The 14,177-nt window shown below is 38.2% G+C and overlaps 1 protein-coding gene across 1 annotated transcript; it reads right to left on the bottom strand.

The window, feature by feature from the left end:
• Nucleotides 1–2,240: 2,240 nt before the first annotated feature.
• LOC146925526 (uncharacterized) lies at nt 2,241–13,879 on the bottom strand. Its single transcript, XM_085710438.1, has 2 exons — nt 13,073–13,879; nt 2,241–10,245 (listed from the first exon to the last, which is right to left on the bottom strand). Exon 2 carries the CDS (start codon nt 10,196–10,198, stop codon nt 8,699–8,701), a length of 1,500 nt encoding a protein of 499 aa, XP_085566564.1. The 5' UTR covers nt 10,199–10,245; nt 13,073–13,879; the 3' UTR covers nt 2,241–8,698.
• Nucleotides 13,880–14,177: the final 298 nt, after the last annotated feature.

Genomic DNA, 14,177 nt, shown 5'->3' with positions numbered 1-14,177 from the left:
CTTTTTGCATACGCATTAACACATTTCATGCATCATATGCATTCATTGGTCACAAAAAACTTCCCTCGTGCTCATTGCCTCCTGGTTTTGTCCGCCGCAGTCTGAAAAGTGGCTCGTGTTCGCAAAGTCTACCAACCAGACAGAATTCATCAAACAAGATTTCACAAGAGAAGAATGATGGCTAACTTTGAAGAAGAAAATGCTCAGCTCCGTGCCGAATTGGCTGCTATGAAAGAAGACTTGGCTAAGGCTCATGACGCTATGTCCGCTATGATGGCTTCACAAGAACAGCCAGCCACTTCTATTCCAGTTACTACTGAGGTGGTTCCCTCTATCCCACTATCTACTGTGGCTACTGATGCTCGTTTTGTTATGCCCAATGGCCGTCCTTATGGCCTCTCAGCTTACTACTCTCCTAATACTGCTGCTGGTGTTTCTGGTGTTGCTGGTCAAGGACAGATTCCTGTATCTACTGCTATGCCTCAGGTGACTACTGTTGTTACCGACCCTATCCTACACACTGTGCAACAGGTGATTGATGTTGACACTCCGCGTGGACAAGATCCCGCGATAGAAGCTACGAAGAGACAGTTGAGGGAGTTGGCTGGAGAACTCCGTGAGGTCAAGGCTAGCCGAGGAAACAATGGTGCTCCTGCTAAAGCTCGTGATCTATGCCTGGTATCCCGATTCGAGGTTCCTAAGAAATTCAAAGAGCCAGAATTTGACAAGTACAATGGGACTTCTTGCCCACATAACCATGTTATCCGGTATGTCCGAAAGATGGCTAACTACGCCGACAATGATGCACTGATGATCCACTGCTTCCAGAGTAGCTTGACAGATGATGCAGCAGATTGGTACACTAGTCTGAGCAAAGATAACATTCATACCTTTGAGGAACTCGCTGCTGCTTTTGAAGGTCAATATGAGTTCAATACCCGTCTAAGGCCAAATAGGGACTCTCTTAAAGCCCTATCTCAGAAATCAGATGAGACCTTCCGTGAATATGCTCAGAGGTGGAGAGGGGCAGCTGCCCGTGTTTCTCCTCGACTCGATGAGGAAGAGTTAACACAGACATTCCTGAAGACTCTGAAGAAGGAATATAAGGAGAGAATGATAGTCTCTGCCCCAAACAACTTCTCTGATATGGTTACAATGGGAACGCGCCTAGAAGAGGCTGTCCGAGATGGTATTATTGTTCTTGAGAAAGGTGAATCTTCAAACAGTGCACCGAAGAAGTACGGTAACGGTCATCACAAGAGGAAAGAATCTGACGTAGGAATGGTGTCTGGTAACCCATCTGCAGCTGCTACACAATTACCTCTGCCTTATCACTACATGCAATACTCTCAACACCCTTTCTTCCCACCATTTTACCAGCAATATCCTCTGCCACCGGGTCAACCACCAATGCCCGTCAATGCCATTCCTCAACAAGTACAACAACAGCCTCCTGCTCAACAGCAACGGCAGCAACAACAGGGTCCCCGACCCAAACCTTCTTTTCCAACAATACCAATGCGGTATGGTGAGCTGCTCCCAACTCTATTGGCTAAGGGACACTGTGTTACTAGACCAGGCAAGCCTCCACCTAATCCATTGCCTCCCAGGTTCCGTCAGGACTTAACATGTGAATTCCATCAGGGTGCTCAAGGCCATGATGTCGAAGGTTGCTTTGCTCTGAAATATATTGTGAAAGATCTGATAGAAAAAGGACGGTTGACTTTTGAGAATAGTGTGCCTCATGTCCTTGACAATCCGCTTCCAAACCATGCTGCTGTTAACATGATTGAGACCTTTGAAGGGATTCCCGTTCCTCAAGAGGGTCCCATGTTGGATGTCCGCAATGTCGTTACTCCCTTGGTGCCATTACATGTCAAACTTTGCCAGGCTTCTCTGTTCAAACATGATCATGATTCTTGTTCAGAATGTCTGCAGAATCCTATGGGCTGTTGTGTGGTGCAAAATGATATCCAGAGTGTAGACCAAGATTTTCGGGTGTCAAGCCATTGATTGGACTTGAACCTTCAATCTACCGGACTTGCTCGATTTTATTCTTGGGAAGGGAAAAAGAGATTGAAAAACCCTTTTTGGATCCGGGGGTTGGTTACGATTCGGGAAGGTGTTAGGCACCCGCGTCGTTCACGGTACTCCGTGAGAACCTCTTTCTAACTTTATTTTTATTTGAAAATTTGTTGTTTAAAGTTGAAGTGAAAGAATGGAGGGAGAAGAAGTGGGAGTTTTGGTTATTTTTATTTAATCGATTTGAAAGGAATAAAGCCTCTGCCTACGTACCCTTAAAAGGGATCAAAACCGCCGTAGTTCGTTCTCAAAAAATATTTTTGGTGGGTTAGGTTGATTTTAATTATTTTTAAAAATGATTTTGAGAAGGATTGCGAGACCTCAAGGTATAGAAGAATGAAATGAGAGTGAGGTTGTTTCATTTTATTTGTGAAATTTAGTCTAAGTTCATTTAAGATCCATTAGAAATTTGATTAAGAAAATAAAGGAAAAAACATCTTGGATTTGGATCCAAGGTTTATTAAGAAAATATTTTTTGACTTTTTGCTTATTTAATTTTTTTTGAGATAAAAATGTTTTACTAAACTAACGGTAAACGAACGTAACGATGCGAAGAAATAAAGCGAGCGTAAAGCGATAAATAAGTAGTATGGTGTCGGTGTAAGTGTCGGTGTGTGCAATTACTACGCTATTACATACCCTCCTAATTCTATGACAAGAAATAAATTACATCAATTCCTACAATACACACTAATATCATGAGATTTAAACAAGCTAAAATAATAAAGCGATACCGAATATGAAAATGTAAACACACAAGATGAACACATATACTAAGTAAAGCAAAACTCAAAGAAGTAAAATACGCATATAATGGTTTTTTTTTTTAGGTCTAAACATGCATGAAGTATAGACTAAATTATTGAATGAAAAAAATGCATGTCATGAAAGTTAAAGCCTCAATTTAAAATGCATGGAATGATTTTTGTTTAAAAAGCCTATATAGACTATAATGTATATGATGGAAACTGATTCAATGAAGAAACCATATAATGACTCAATGCATGACGTGAAAAACCATTTGAACAACAATTCATGAAAGCATAATTAAGATTAATCAAACTATATAAGAATGCATGATATGAAAACATAATTTTAAACTAAAATGCGTGAAGCAACATGACTAAAATTAACATGTTAAAATTTTAATGAAGTAAACTAAAAGATCCAATGCCAGAAGAAAGTTTTTTCAATGAAACAGGAGGGTGCAACAAGCATTCATGGGGGCATATTCAGTAAGCAAGATAGAGAAAGCATGAAAACAGTTGGGCTAGGGTCAGGAAATTGGAGCGGGTCAACTAAACTGGACCGGTTTAGGAACCGGGTCGGTTCAAACCGAACCGGTTCAGCAAAGGGGATATATAAGCATATTATGTTTCTTTCAGCCACTTTGTGCTTATTCTCTCTAGTAAATTTTTTTTAAATCCGTAAAACACTTTGCTTTTTCTTCACAACAGGAAAACGGGGAAGATGAAGATGGATGTTCCGGCACGGTGGTCGCCGGTCAAGGACGGCGGCGCCACCGCGTCGGAAGTTTAAACAACTTCTTTTTTTTTTTAATTTCTCAAATCAAAAACCGCAAACAACAAGCATACACATCTAGATCTACATTTCAAATTCGGATTCAAAATGTTTTGAAGCAACAACAACATACATATATCAAAGCGCGGTCATATGCATATTTTGGCATACATACAAGTATGAAAACGGTGCAGATCGGAGAAAGGGATGAAACGAAAGTTACCTCTGTTAGAGCAGTGAGAAACGGCAAAGGAATGCTCCAGAAAACCTCTGTATGCTTCACGAACTTGTACTTCGGTTCTGTTCTGACTTTGATTGTTGTTGAGGGAAAAACGATTCTCTTCCTTGCTGTCTATGTCCAAACCAGCCTATATATTGATGCAAAGGGAATCAGTTTGATGTGTTATTGTTGGTGAAAGCTTCATTTTCTCTTCCTTCTGATCTGTTTGTATTTCCGCTTGACTCGGATTCATCTTCTACTCTCGTTATCTGTTTGGTTGTTCATGTGAATTGAAAAATGGTTTATGATGAGATTTTGAATTTGATAGTGTTGTTGATGAATCGGATTTTTGTGATCTTGTTTGGATTTATGATGAAACTATGAGTTTGTGTTGTGAGTGGATTTGAAGGTGTTGGTATGAGATGATGCTTTGATATGAATGAGGGTTTTAGGCCGATTATGATTGTAAGGTGAACGGAAATGAATTTGTGATTGTGAAGCTTGATATGAATATTATTGATATTGCTGGAAAATATGATGAAGGTTCTTGAGAAATTTGAGAGGAAAATGGTTTTGATCTAAAAAAAAGGGCTGCTGCCGCAGAAGGAATATGTTATTGTGAATGTTTGTGCAGCCTCTAAAATTCTGTGCAGCCCCCTTTGCCAATGATTGGCAACACTACTTATAGTAAAAAAACTAGGTTATGAAAGATGAATGGACTAAAGACCAAGTTACCCTTGAAGAAACTTGGAGACAAAGGAAAGAATTAGATGCTTCTTGGACCAATTAACAAAGGACACATGGATTTGAGACAAAACAAGTTATTAATAAAACAAAATAAAAATGACATTAAAAGCAAAAAGAATAAATGGTTAAAATGAAATAAAATAAAATAGAATCGTAAAATAATATAAAAGTGATAAAAAAAATGTAATACAATTTAAAGCTGTCGAAACTTCGACTGAGACGACTAAAACTCGCGGTGGTTTTAAAACACGAACAAAACTTTTTAAACAGTTTAATCATACGGACAAAAAGAATTTACCTAAAAAGGTCTATTTATCAAAGAAATGAATAAAAGACTTTAAAAGCACGCGTAAAAATTTAAAATGTCTAAAAAACAATTAAAGCGATTTCAACTAGATAAAGCGCGAACAAAATTTTACTTGCAAGATAAAAGACTTTAAATTACTAAACAACGACTGAAGAAATTTTAACTGGTTAAAGCGAATAAAAAAAGAAATTAAGCCGTTTTGAAATATAGACAAAAATGGGTAAAAACAGAGCAAAGTGGTCAAAATTTGGGGTATGACAGATGCCCCTATTTAAGTTTCTTCGTCACGAAGATTTGAAAGAAGACTTTTAAATCGATGGGTCGAAGAGACTTAAATACTAAGTACACCGAATTTTGACCAGTTGAAAAGCTGAGAATGCAATGAATATAATGATATGAATGCAAACGATGCAAGCATGAATGCAAAGACGACAAAAATAAACTGACTGGGGAACAAACTGATAAGTATCACTGGGGAGATAAAGCTTGTCTATTACCGACTTCCGTGGTAAAGACAACATGCGGAGGATAAAGCTTGTCTGTTACCAACTGTCGTGGTAAGGACTAAAATGTGGAAGATAAAGCTTGAACGGAAGATAAAGCTCAGACGGAAGATAAAGCTTGAGACGGAAAATAAAGCTTGAAATGGAAAGTAAAGCTTGACACGGAAAATAAAGCTTGTGTAATACCAACAACCCGTGATAAAGACGACATCACAAAAAAGATAAACACATGTTTATTACCTTTACTGGGCAAAGACGAACAGAAGGAAGGGATTCCGACTCTTCTGGGGATAGAACAGGTTCACTGGGGAACAAAAAGACAGATAATACCTACTATCGCACAATGATAGATGTATGAAGGTAAGAATTATGAAAGAGACATCGCCTACTACCTGTAAGATAGTTGTATGAAGACGAATGAAAGAGATGTTGCCTACTATCTGTAAGATAGCTGTATGAAGACAAATGAGAGAAAAGTTGTCTACTATCTGTAAGATAGCTGTATGAAGACAAATGAATGGTTGTCTACTATCTGTAAGATAGCTGTATGAAGACAAATGAAAGATACAATGTCTACTATCTGTAAGATAGCTGTATGAAGACAAATGAATGATATGTTTGTCTACTATCTGTACGATAGTTGTATGAAGACAAATGAGAGAAAGGTTGTCTACTATCTGTAAGATAGCTGTATGAAGACAAACCAAATAAAATTGGACAGATACTGGGGAAATTGAAATGTATTTACACACTGGTCTTTTGTAGAAACTGACACTTGGAAAAAAAATGTTTGATCGGTGACATCTCTTGATTAGACACAACTGGGGATGACACTTTTGAAATACAATTGAAATAGGACACAAGGTGGTCAATGCAATCATGTATGAATGATATTTGTATGCAAGTTATGTGTGCCTGAATGTTTATATGCATGAATATATGTATGAATGAATGTATGAATATATGACTGTATAACTGTATATGACAAGTGAACTCGATGAAACAAAACAGGACATGTAAGACGGGAGATGGACGGGCATCACGGTACAAACACTCGGCAATCTTCATTGGGGATAACATCACCGGAGATGAATCAAGACATTGTTGGGGTAAAGCCCTTCAAACAAACCACTGATGGGGATAAAGCCCACGATCAAACCAGCTGAGGGGATAAAGAGCCCAATAATCAAAACATTTAAGGGAGAAACAAACCATTAATCAAACCACTGAAAGGAGAATGCCCCACAATCAAACCACTTGAAGGGAGAATGCCCTATAATCAAACCACCTGAGGGAAGAAAGCCCAATAATCAATCCACTTAGGGAAACAACTCATCAATCAAGAATTTGGCAGAAGTCGCCACTTGTAAGCGAGCACAAAGTGCATTCTTTCCATTCGACCCACTTGAACTGTGATGCCTCTGTCTTTATTTTTCATTCATTTTTTTTTGTATTGTTTTTTTTTTGAATCCCTAATTTTGCCTGGATCGCCCTTTCGGGTTTTCAATCCACCGGGAATATATTCTTTTTGTATGCCCCTAATTTTTGTCTGGACCGCCCTTTCGGGTTTTCAATCCACCGGGACGCTCATTTTTGGCTTAAGCCGCCCTTCCGGGTTTTCGACTTAGCTAGCTCTTTTCTTTTCTTTTTTTTTTTTGACAGAGGTCATCTCCCAGCTTTTTGTCATGCTTACCTTGCAGACTTTAACTGTCCTTGAGACGAATGTTGATGTATGTTTTCTACTACTCATAAGTTCAAAGAAGATGCACCTGTTGTTTATGCTTTTCAAAAGACATTAAAAAGTTTTAAATTTTTTTGCTTTAAGTATTCACATCAAAAATAGAAGAAACTTATGCAAACAGAATAAATGAGAATTTCAAATAAATGGGCACAGGCTCAAATTAGATGTGAAGGAGTGGTGACCTGCCAAAGGCGTAGCTCCACGAATTTTAAAAAGCTTGGAAAATGGTAATTATTTGGGAAAGGTACATTGAACACAATAACCGCTATGCTCTCTAACAACTTTGAGTTTCACTGTTCCGAGTCTTGGATTTGCAGATGCTTCATGTCGGAGATCCTTTTGACAGTTAAGATGCCCCAGATGAATCATATCTGATTTGACGCAGTTACCTTGCCATAAGACGAAAATCTTTTGACTACTGAAGTGCCCCAAGTGAGTCATGTCCGACCAGATGCAGTTACTTTGTCATAATCCTTAACTTTTGCATAGGTCGCCCTTGCGAGTTTCAACCTATCAAGATAAACATCATTTTTTTTTTCTCTAACTTTTGCATGGACCGCCCTTTCGGGTTTTCAATCCATCGAGACGCTCTTTTTTGCCTAAGCCGCTTTTTAATGTTTGCGACTCATCGAGCTTTTCATTTTAACAAAGTATTTCTTGACTGCATTGGCATTCACAGGACATACAAGTTTGTCACCATTCTTTGTAATTAGGCATTCCTTTGCCCCTGGAATCCGGTGACGTATTATTGAGCACAAAGCCACTTTCTTGACATTCACGGGGACGAGCCCCCTTTGTCGAATACTTGATATAACTGTCAGTGGCACACGACAATAACACTTTTGAATTCAACCAAGCTTTAGCTTTCATTGGAACCTCTGTTGATAGGACTTTGACCTCCCTGTAGAGCACTGCCTTTATATTGTATACTGAGGGATGGTGGGGGGGTTGCCCCTGTTGAAGTGTGCACTTGAAGTATAATATTCCTGCAAGGCAGATGGTAGCATCTCGTGCTGGTCTTTGTACATGAAAGTCCTCTTCTGGACAATCTTTCTTGATATTTGCAGCTTCGATGGACAAGATGCCCCAGTAGGTGAGAAATCACATTGGAAACTTCTTCATCATCCTCCTCTTCAGTCTCGGATACAAGGAACTCAAAGTCGAGAGAGAGCACATGGTTCAAGTGTTCAACGGGTTTATTAATGCATGATTTGATTATTGATATAAACATTTTGATTATGCATACATGTGGAAATGATTTAAAGAAAAAGATTTTTTTTGGTTTTTTGTATTACCATTTTTCCAGAAAAAGCACAAAATAAAAACAAAGTCGGGATCAAAGCGACCTTTTAATTAATGATGACAATACATAAAGCAAAAAGCCCTAAACAAGTTCACTTTCGTCTCGGGTGGGACGAAAGGATTTTTTTTTTTTTGAAAAACATAAAGCAACAAACAAACATATTAATTGAACAAATGAGTAGTAGAAATAAACATCAGCAACGACCCAATTGCAGCTAAACATTCCATGTATCAACATCAGGCTCCAAGATCCGATAGCGGATTAACTTGCATATTCAAATTCCAAACTCTTCAAAAGGTATGAGATCATCTTTGACCAGCTTCTGGACTTCCATTTTCAAAGAGAAACAGTGCTCAACATCATGACCTTGTGCCCCTTGATGGAAAGTACAAAAGAGGTCAGGTCTCCACCGCTTTGGCAATTTCTTCGGTGTTGGAGGAGGTGGCCTGGTCTGGACAAGATTCCTCTCAAGCAAATAGGGAAGCAACCTTTCATACTTCATAGGAATCGGATCATACTGTGGTGCTTTCTGAGTCTGTTGACGGGGCTGTTGTTGATATTGCTGAAATTGGGGTTGATAACCCGAACTTTGCAGAGCATTTGTGACAGGCATAACAGCGGCAACAGGGTAATAAGCCGGATACGGTTGTTGAGGCTGACTTTCTGCCACACTCATTTCCTGGTCTTCCTCTTCTGAACCATTAGTGGGAACAACTTCTTTGATCAAATGTCCTTTTTGAACCCAATCTTCAATACGCATGCCCGCGGTCATCATATCCGCGAAATTGCCATATGCACTTGCAAGCATATGTTCAAAATAGAACGGATCCAGAGTTTCCAGGAAGATCTCGGTCAAATCTTTCTCTTCCAGAGGTGGACGGACTTGTTCGGCGACATCTCTCCAACGTTGGGCATAAGCTTTGAAGGATTCATTATCATTCTGAGTCATGGCCTGCAATTCCTTTCTGTTTGGGGCCAAGTGCAAGTTGTAGTTATATCGCTGGACGAAAGCCTCACACAAATCACTGAAAGTTTTGATATCATCCTTGCTCAGACTCATATACCATATCAGTGCGGCACCAGTCAAACTATCTTGGAAGCAGTGGATAAGGAGCTCATCATTGCCTACTTGAGCAGACATCTTTCTCACGTACATTACCAAATGAAGCTCAGGGCAAATGTTCCCTTTGTATTTCTCAAAATCAGGGACCTTGAATTTGGGTGGTATCACGACATTGGGAACCAAGCAAAGATCATAAGCATTTTTCCCAAACAGTTCTTTCCCACGAAGAGCTTTCAATTCCAACTGTATTCTGTCAAACTTTTCTTCCAGTTCAGCTATCCGGTCGTATGCAACCACATTTCCTGAGTGATAGGTTGGCCCAGGGCCCTGCTGAGTAGTATGAACCAAAGGTGATGAGTAGGTCATAGTAGCTTGAGGGAACGAAGGGCCCGATTGAGAGATAGGCTTTGTCTGTTGCACAAGAGGATTTTGAACCTTAGAGACACCAGGGTGGAACACTTCACCAGAACTTAAAGGTGTACTCCAGAGATAACCTTCCAGCATTGCATGTTGAGGAGTACTAGCAAACACTGTTAAAATCGGGGTTGTGGAAGCAACCGTCTGAGCTTGAGTGCTGCCAACTGGAAGAGATAATGGCTGACTCTGTGCAACCGTCATCAAAGATACCAAGTTCCTCAAAATCTCATTTTCAGCCCGAAGGGTTGTCACCTCTTCACGAAGCTTGTGGTTCTCTTGTTCAAGATGATCCATTCTGATTTGCTCGAGTGTTGTAGGTGCGAGTAGACTGATAGATTGACCTTTTGTAGGCAAAAACAAAGTATGAGACACGGACTAGAAACTATGAATGCAAAGATGATGCATGATATGTTTATGCAAAAAAATGTGAATTTTTTTTTTGAAGGACTTATTGAAGCTAATTTGTAAACATCGTAGAGGAACATGGTTTCATTTGAAAATTGTAAAGATATTGCAAGCGGTTTTCTTTTCAAAAGGTAAGAACGAAACCAAAGAAGAAGTTCTTAACAAAAGCAAAAGCTTAGGTAAGATTTTTGAAGTTGTATTGCTTGGTGTTCATTCTTACAAGGTTCATTCCTTTGATATTTACAAAAAACTTGTCTAAATCCTTCAATATTTTTGATGCAAAAAAGGTTTATGGATGAATGCATGTATGCATGATTATGCAAGGAATACATGATGAGGTTTAAGATATACAATGTTGGAGCTTAAGGACAATAACGCCATTTGGTAAGAACTAAGGTTTCCATTTGCACTTGTAACAAGGGTTCTACCAAGGTTCCCAAAGTTTTCAACCACGTCCGAATATTTGTTAGGCGACGAGAGTACTCTCGCTCCAACAATATTCATCGGTTAGTCTCGTTTGGGTGTAGTATCGCGTGACGACCAATACGAGAGTACTCTCGACTAGCCACCGCACTACGTCCTAAAAGGCCAAGATGGGTTAAAGGTGACTAAAAGTTCTCAACTTCGACGGTCCCTTGAAAGTATCATGCCATACGCGAGTACTCGCGACAACAACGGTATATCTCCAAGGTCCCTCCATTGAGTGGGTTATCACATGTACCAATGCCGAAGAGTACTCTTGGCATGGATACTATGATTATACCCGATCCTATCTTAAGTTCACTCAAGCCCGGGTATAGAGCTTATCTCACCACTCTCGTATTTACAAAGAATATACAAATGATGAAACATAAGAAATAAAGAAAGAAAGGTGGGCTTAACCCGCGTAGGATCCCCAGTGAAGTCGCCAATTTTGTAGACCAAGATTTTCGGGTGTCAAGCCATTGATTGGACTTGAACCTTCAATCTACCGGACTTGCTCGATTTTATTCTTGGGAAGGGAAAAAGAGATTGAAAAACCCTTTTTGGATCCGGGGGTTGGTTACGATTCGGGAAGGTGTTAGGCACCCGCGTCGTTCACGGTACTCCGTGAGAACCTCTTTCTAACTTTATTTTTATTTGAAAATTTGTTGTTTAAAGTTGAAGTGAAAGAATGGAGGGAGAAGAAGTGGGAGTTTTGGTTATTTTTATTTAATCGATTTGAAAGGAATAAAGCCTCTGCCTACGTACCCTTAAAAGGGATCAAAACCGCCGTAGTTCGTTCTCAAAAAATATTTTTGGTGGGTTAGGTTGATTTTAATTATTTTTAAAAATGATTTTGAGAAGGATTGCGAGACCTCAAGGTATAGAAGAATGAAATGAGAGTGAGGTTGTTTCATTTTATTTGTGAAATTTAGTCTAAGTTCATTTAAGATCCATTAGAAATTTGATTAAGAAAATAAAGGAAAAAACATCTTGGATTTGGATCCAAGGTTTATTAAGAAAATATTTTTTGACTTTTTGCTTATTTAATTTTTTTTGAGATAAAAATGTTTTACTAAACTAACGGTAAACGAACGTAACGATGCGAAGAAATAAAGCGAGCGTAAAGCGATAAATAAGTAGTATGGTGTCGGTGTAAGTGTCGGTGTGTGCAATTACTACGCTATTACATACCCTCCTAATTCTATGACAAGAAATAAATTACATCAATTCCTACAATACACACTAATATCATGAGATTTAAACAAGCTAAAATAATAAAGCGATACCGAATATGAAAATGTAAACACACAAGATGAACACATATACTAAGTAAAGCAAAACTCAAAGAAGTAAAATACGCATATAATGGTTTTTTTTTTTAGGTCTAAACATGCATGAAGTATAGACTAAATTATTGAATGAAAAAAATGCATGTCATGAAAGTTAAAGCCTCAATTTAAAATGCATGGAATGATTTTTGTTTAAAAAGCCTATATAGACTATAATGTATATGATGGAAACTGATTCAATGAAGAAACCATATAATGACTCAATGCATGACGTGAAAAACCATTTGAACAACAATTCATGAAAGCATAATTAAGATTAATCAAACTATATAAGAATGCATGATATGAAAACATAATTTTAAACTAAAATGCGTGAAGCAACATGACTAAAATTAACATGTTAAAATTTTAATGAAGTAAACTAAAAGATCCAATGCCAGAAGAAAGTTTTTTCAATGAAACGGGAGGGTGCAACAAGCATTCATGGGGGCATATTCAGTAAGCAAGATAGAGAAAGCATGAAAACAGTTGGGCTAGGGTCAGGAAATTGGAGCGGGTCAACTAAACTGGACCGGTTTAGGAACCGGGTCGGTTCAAACCGAACCGGTTCAGCAAAGGGGATATATAAGCATATTATGTTTCTTTCAGCCACTTTGTGCTTATTCTCTCTAGTTAAATTTTTTTTAAATCCGTAAAACACTTTGCTTTTTCTTCACAACAGGAAAACGGGGAAGATGAAGATGGATGTTCCGGCACGGTGGTCGCCGGTCAAGGACGGCGGCGCCACCGCGTCGGAAGTTTAAACAACTTCTTTTTTTTTTTTAATTTCTCAAATCAAAAACCGCAAACAACAAGCATACACATCTAGATCTACATTTCAAATTCGGATTCAAAATGTTTTGAAGCAACAACAACATACATATATCAAAGCGCGGTCATATGCATATTTTGGCATACATACAAGTATGAAAACGGTGCAGATCGAAGAAAGGGATGAAACGAAAGTTACCTCTGTTAGAGCAGTGAGAAACGGCAAAGGAATGCTCCAGAAAACCTCTGTATGCTTCACGAACTTGTACTTCGGTTCTGTTCTGACTTTGATTGTTGTTGAGGGAAAAACGATTCTCTTCCTTGCTGTCTATGTCCAAACCAGCCTATATATTGATGCAAAGGGAATCAGTTTGATGTGTTATTGTTGGTGAAAGCTTCATTTTCTCTTCCTTCTGATCTGTTTGTATTTCCGCTTGACTCGGATTCATCTTCTACTCTTGTTATCTGTTTGGTTGTTCATGTGAATTGAAAAATGGTTTATGATGAGATTTTGAATTTGATAGTGTTGTTGATGAATCGGATTTTTGTGATCTTGTTTGGATTTATGATGAAACTATGAGTTTGTGTTGTGAGTGGATTTGAAGGTGTTGGTATGAGATGATGCTTTGATATGAATGAGGGTTTTAGGCCGATTATGATTGTAAGGTGAACGGAAATGAATTTGTGATTGTGAAGCTTGATATGAATATTATTGATATTGCTGGAAAATATGATGAAGGTTCTTGAGAAATTTGAGAGGAAAATGGTTTTGATCTAAAAAAAAGGGCTGCTGCCGCAGAAGGAATATGTTATTGTGAATGTTTGTGCAGCCTCTAAAATTCTGTGCAGCCCCCTTTGCCAATGATTGGCAACACTACTTATAGTAAAAAAACTAGGTTATGAAAGATGAATGGACTAAAGACCAAGTTACCCTTGAAGAAACTTGGAGACAAAGGAAAGAATTAGATGCTTCTTGGACCAATTAACAAAGGACACATGGATTTGAGACAAAACAAGTTATTAATAAAACAAAATAAAAATGACATTAAAAGCAAAAAGAATAAATGGTTAAAATGAAATAAAATAAAATAGAATCGTAAAATAATATAAAAGTGATAAAAAAATGTAATACAATTTAAAGCTGTCGAAACTTCGACTGAGACGACTAAAACTCGCGGTGGTTTTAAAACACGAACAAAACTTTTTAAACAGTTTAATCATACGGACAAAAAGAATTTACCTAAAAAGGTCTATTTATCAAAGAAATGAATAAAAGACTTTAAAAGCACGCGTAAAAATTTAAA

The sequence above is a fragment of the Medicago sativa genome, chromosome 5 (genome assembly GCF_051527215.1).
Source record: "Medicago sativa cultivar Bolivia chromosome 5, Bolivia_mono, whole genome shotgun sequence".
In the NCBI taxonomy this organism is placed as follows: Eukaryota; Viridiplantae; Streptophyta; class Magnoliopsida; order Fabales; family Fabaceae; genus Medicago; species Medicago sativa.
The sequence above is the reverse complement of the archived record's forward strand: the minus strand, read 5'-3'. Positions and strand labels throughout refer to the sequence as shown.

Coding starts and splice junctions, on each gene's coding strand:
- LOC146925526 (XM_085710438.1), bottom strand. CDS start 10,198: ATGGATCATCTTGAACAAGAGAACCACAAGCTTCGTGAAGAGGTGACA.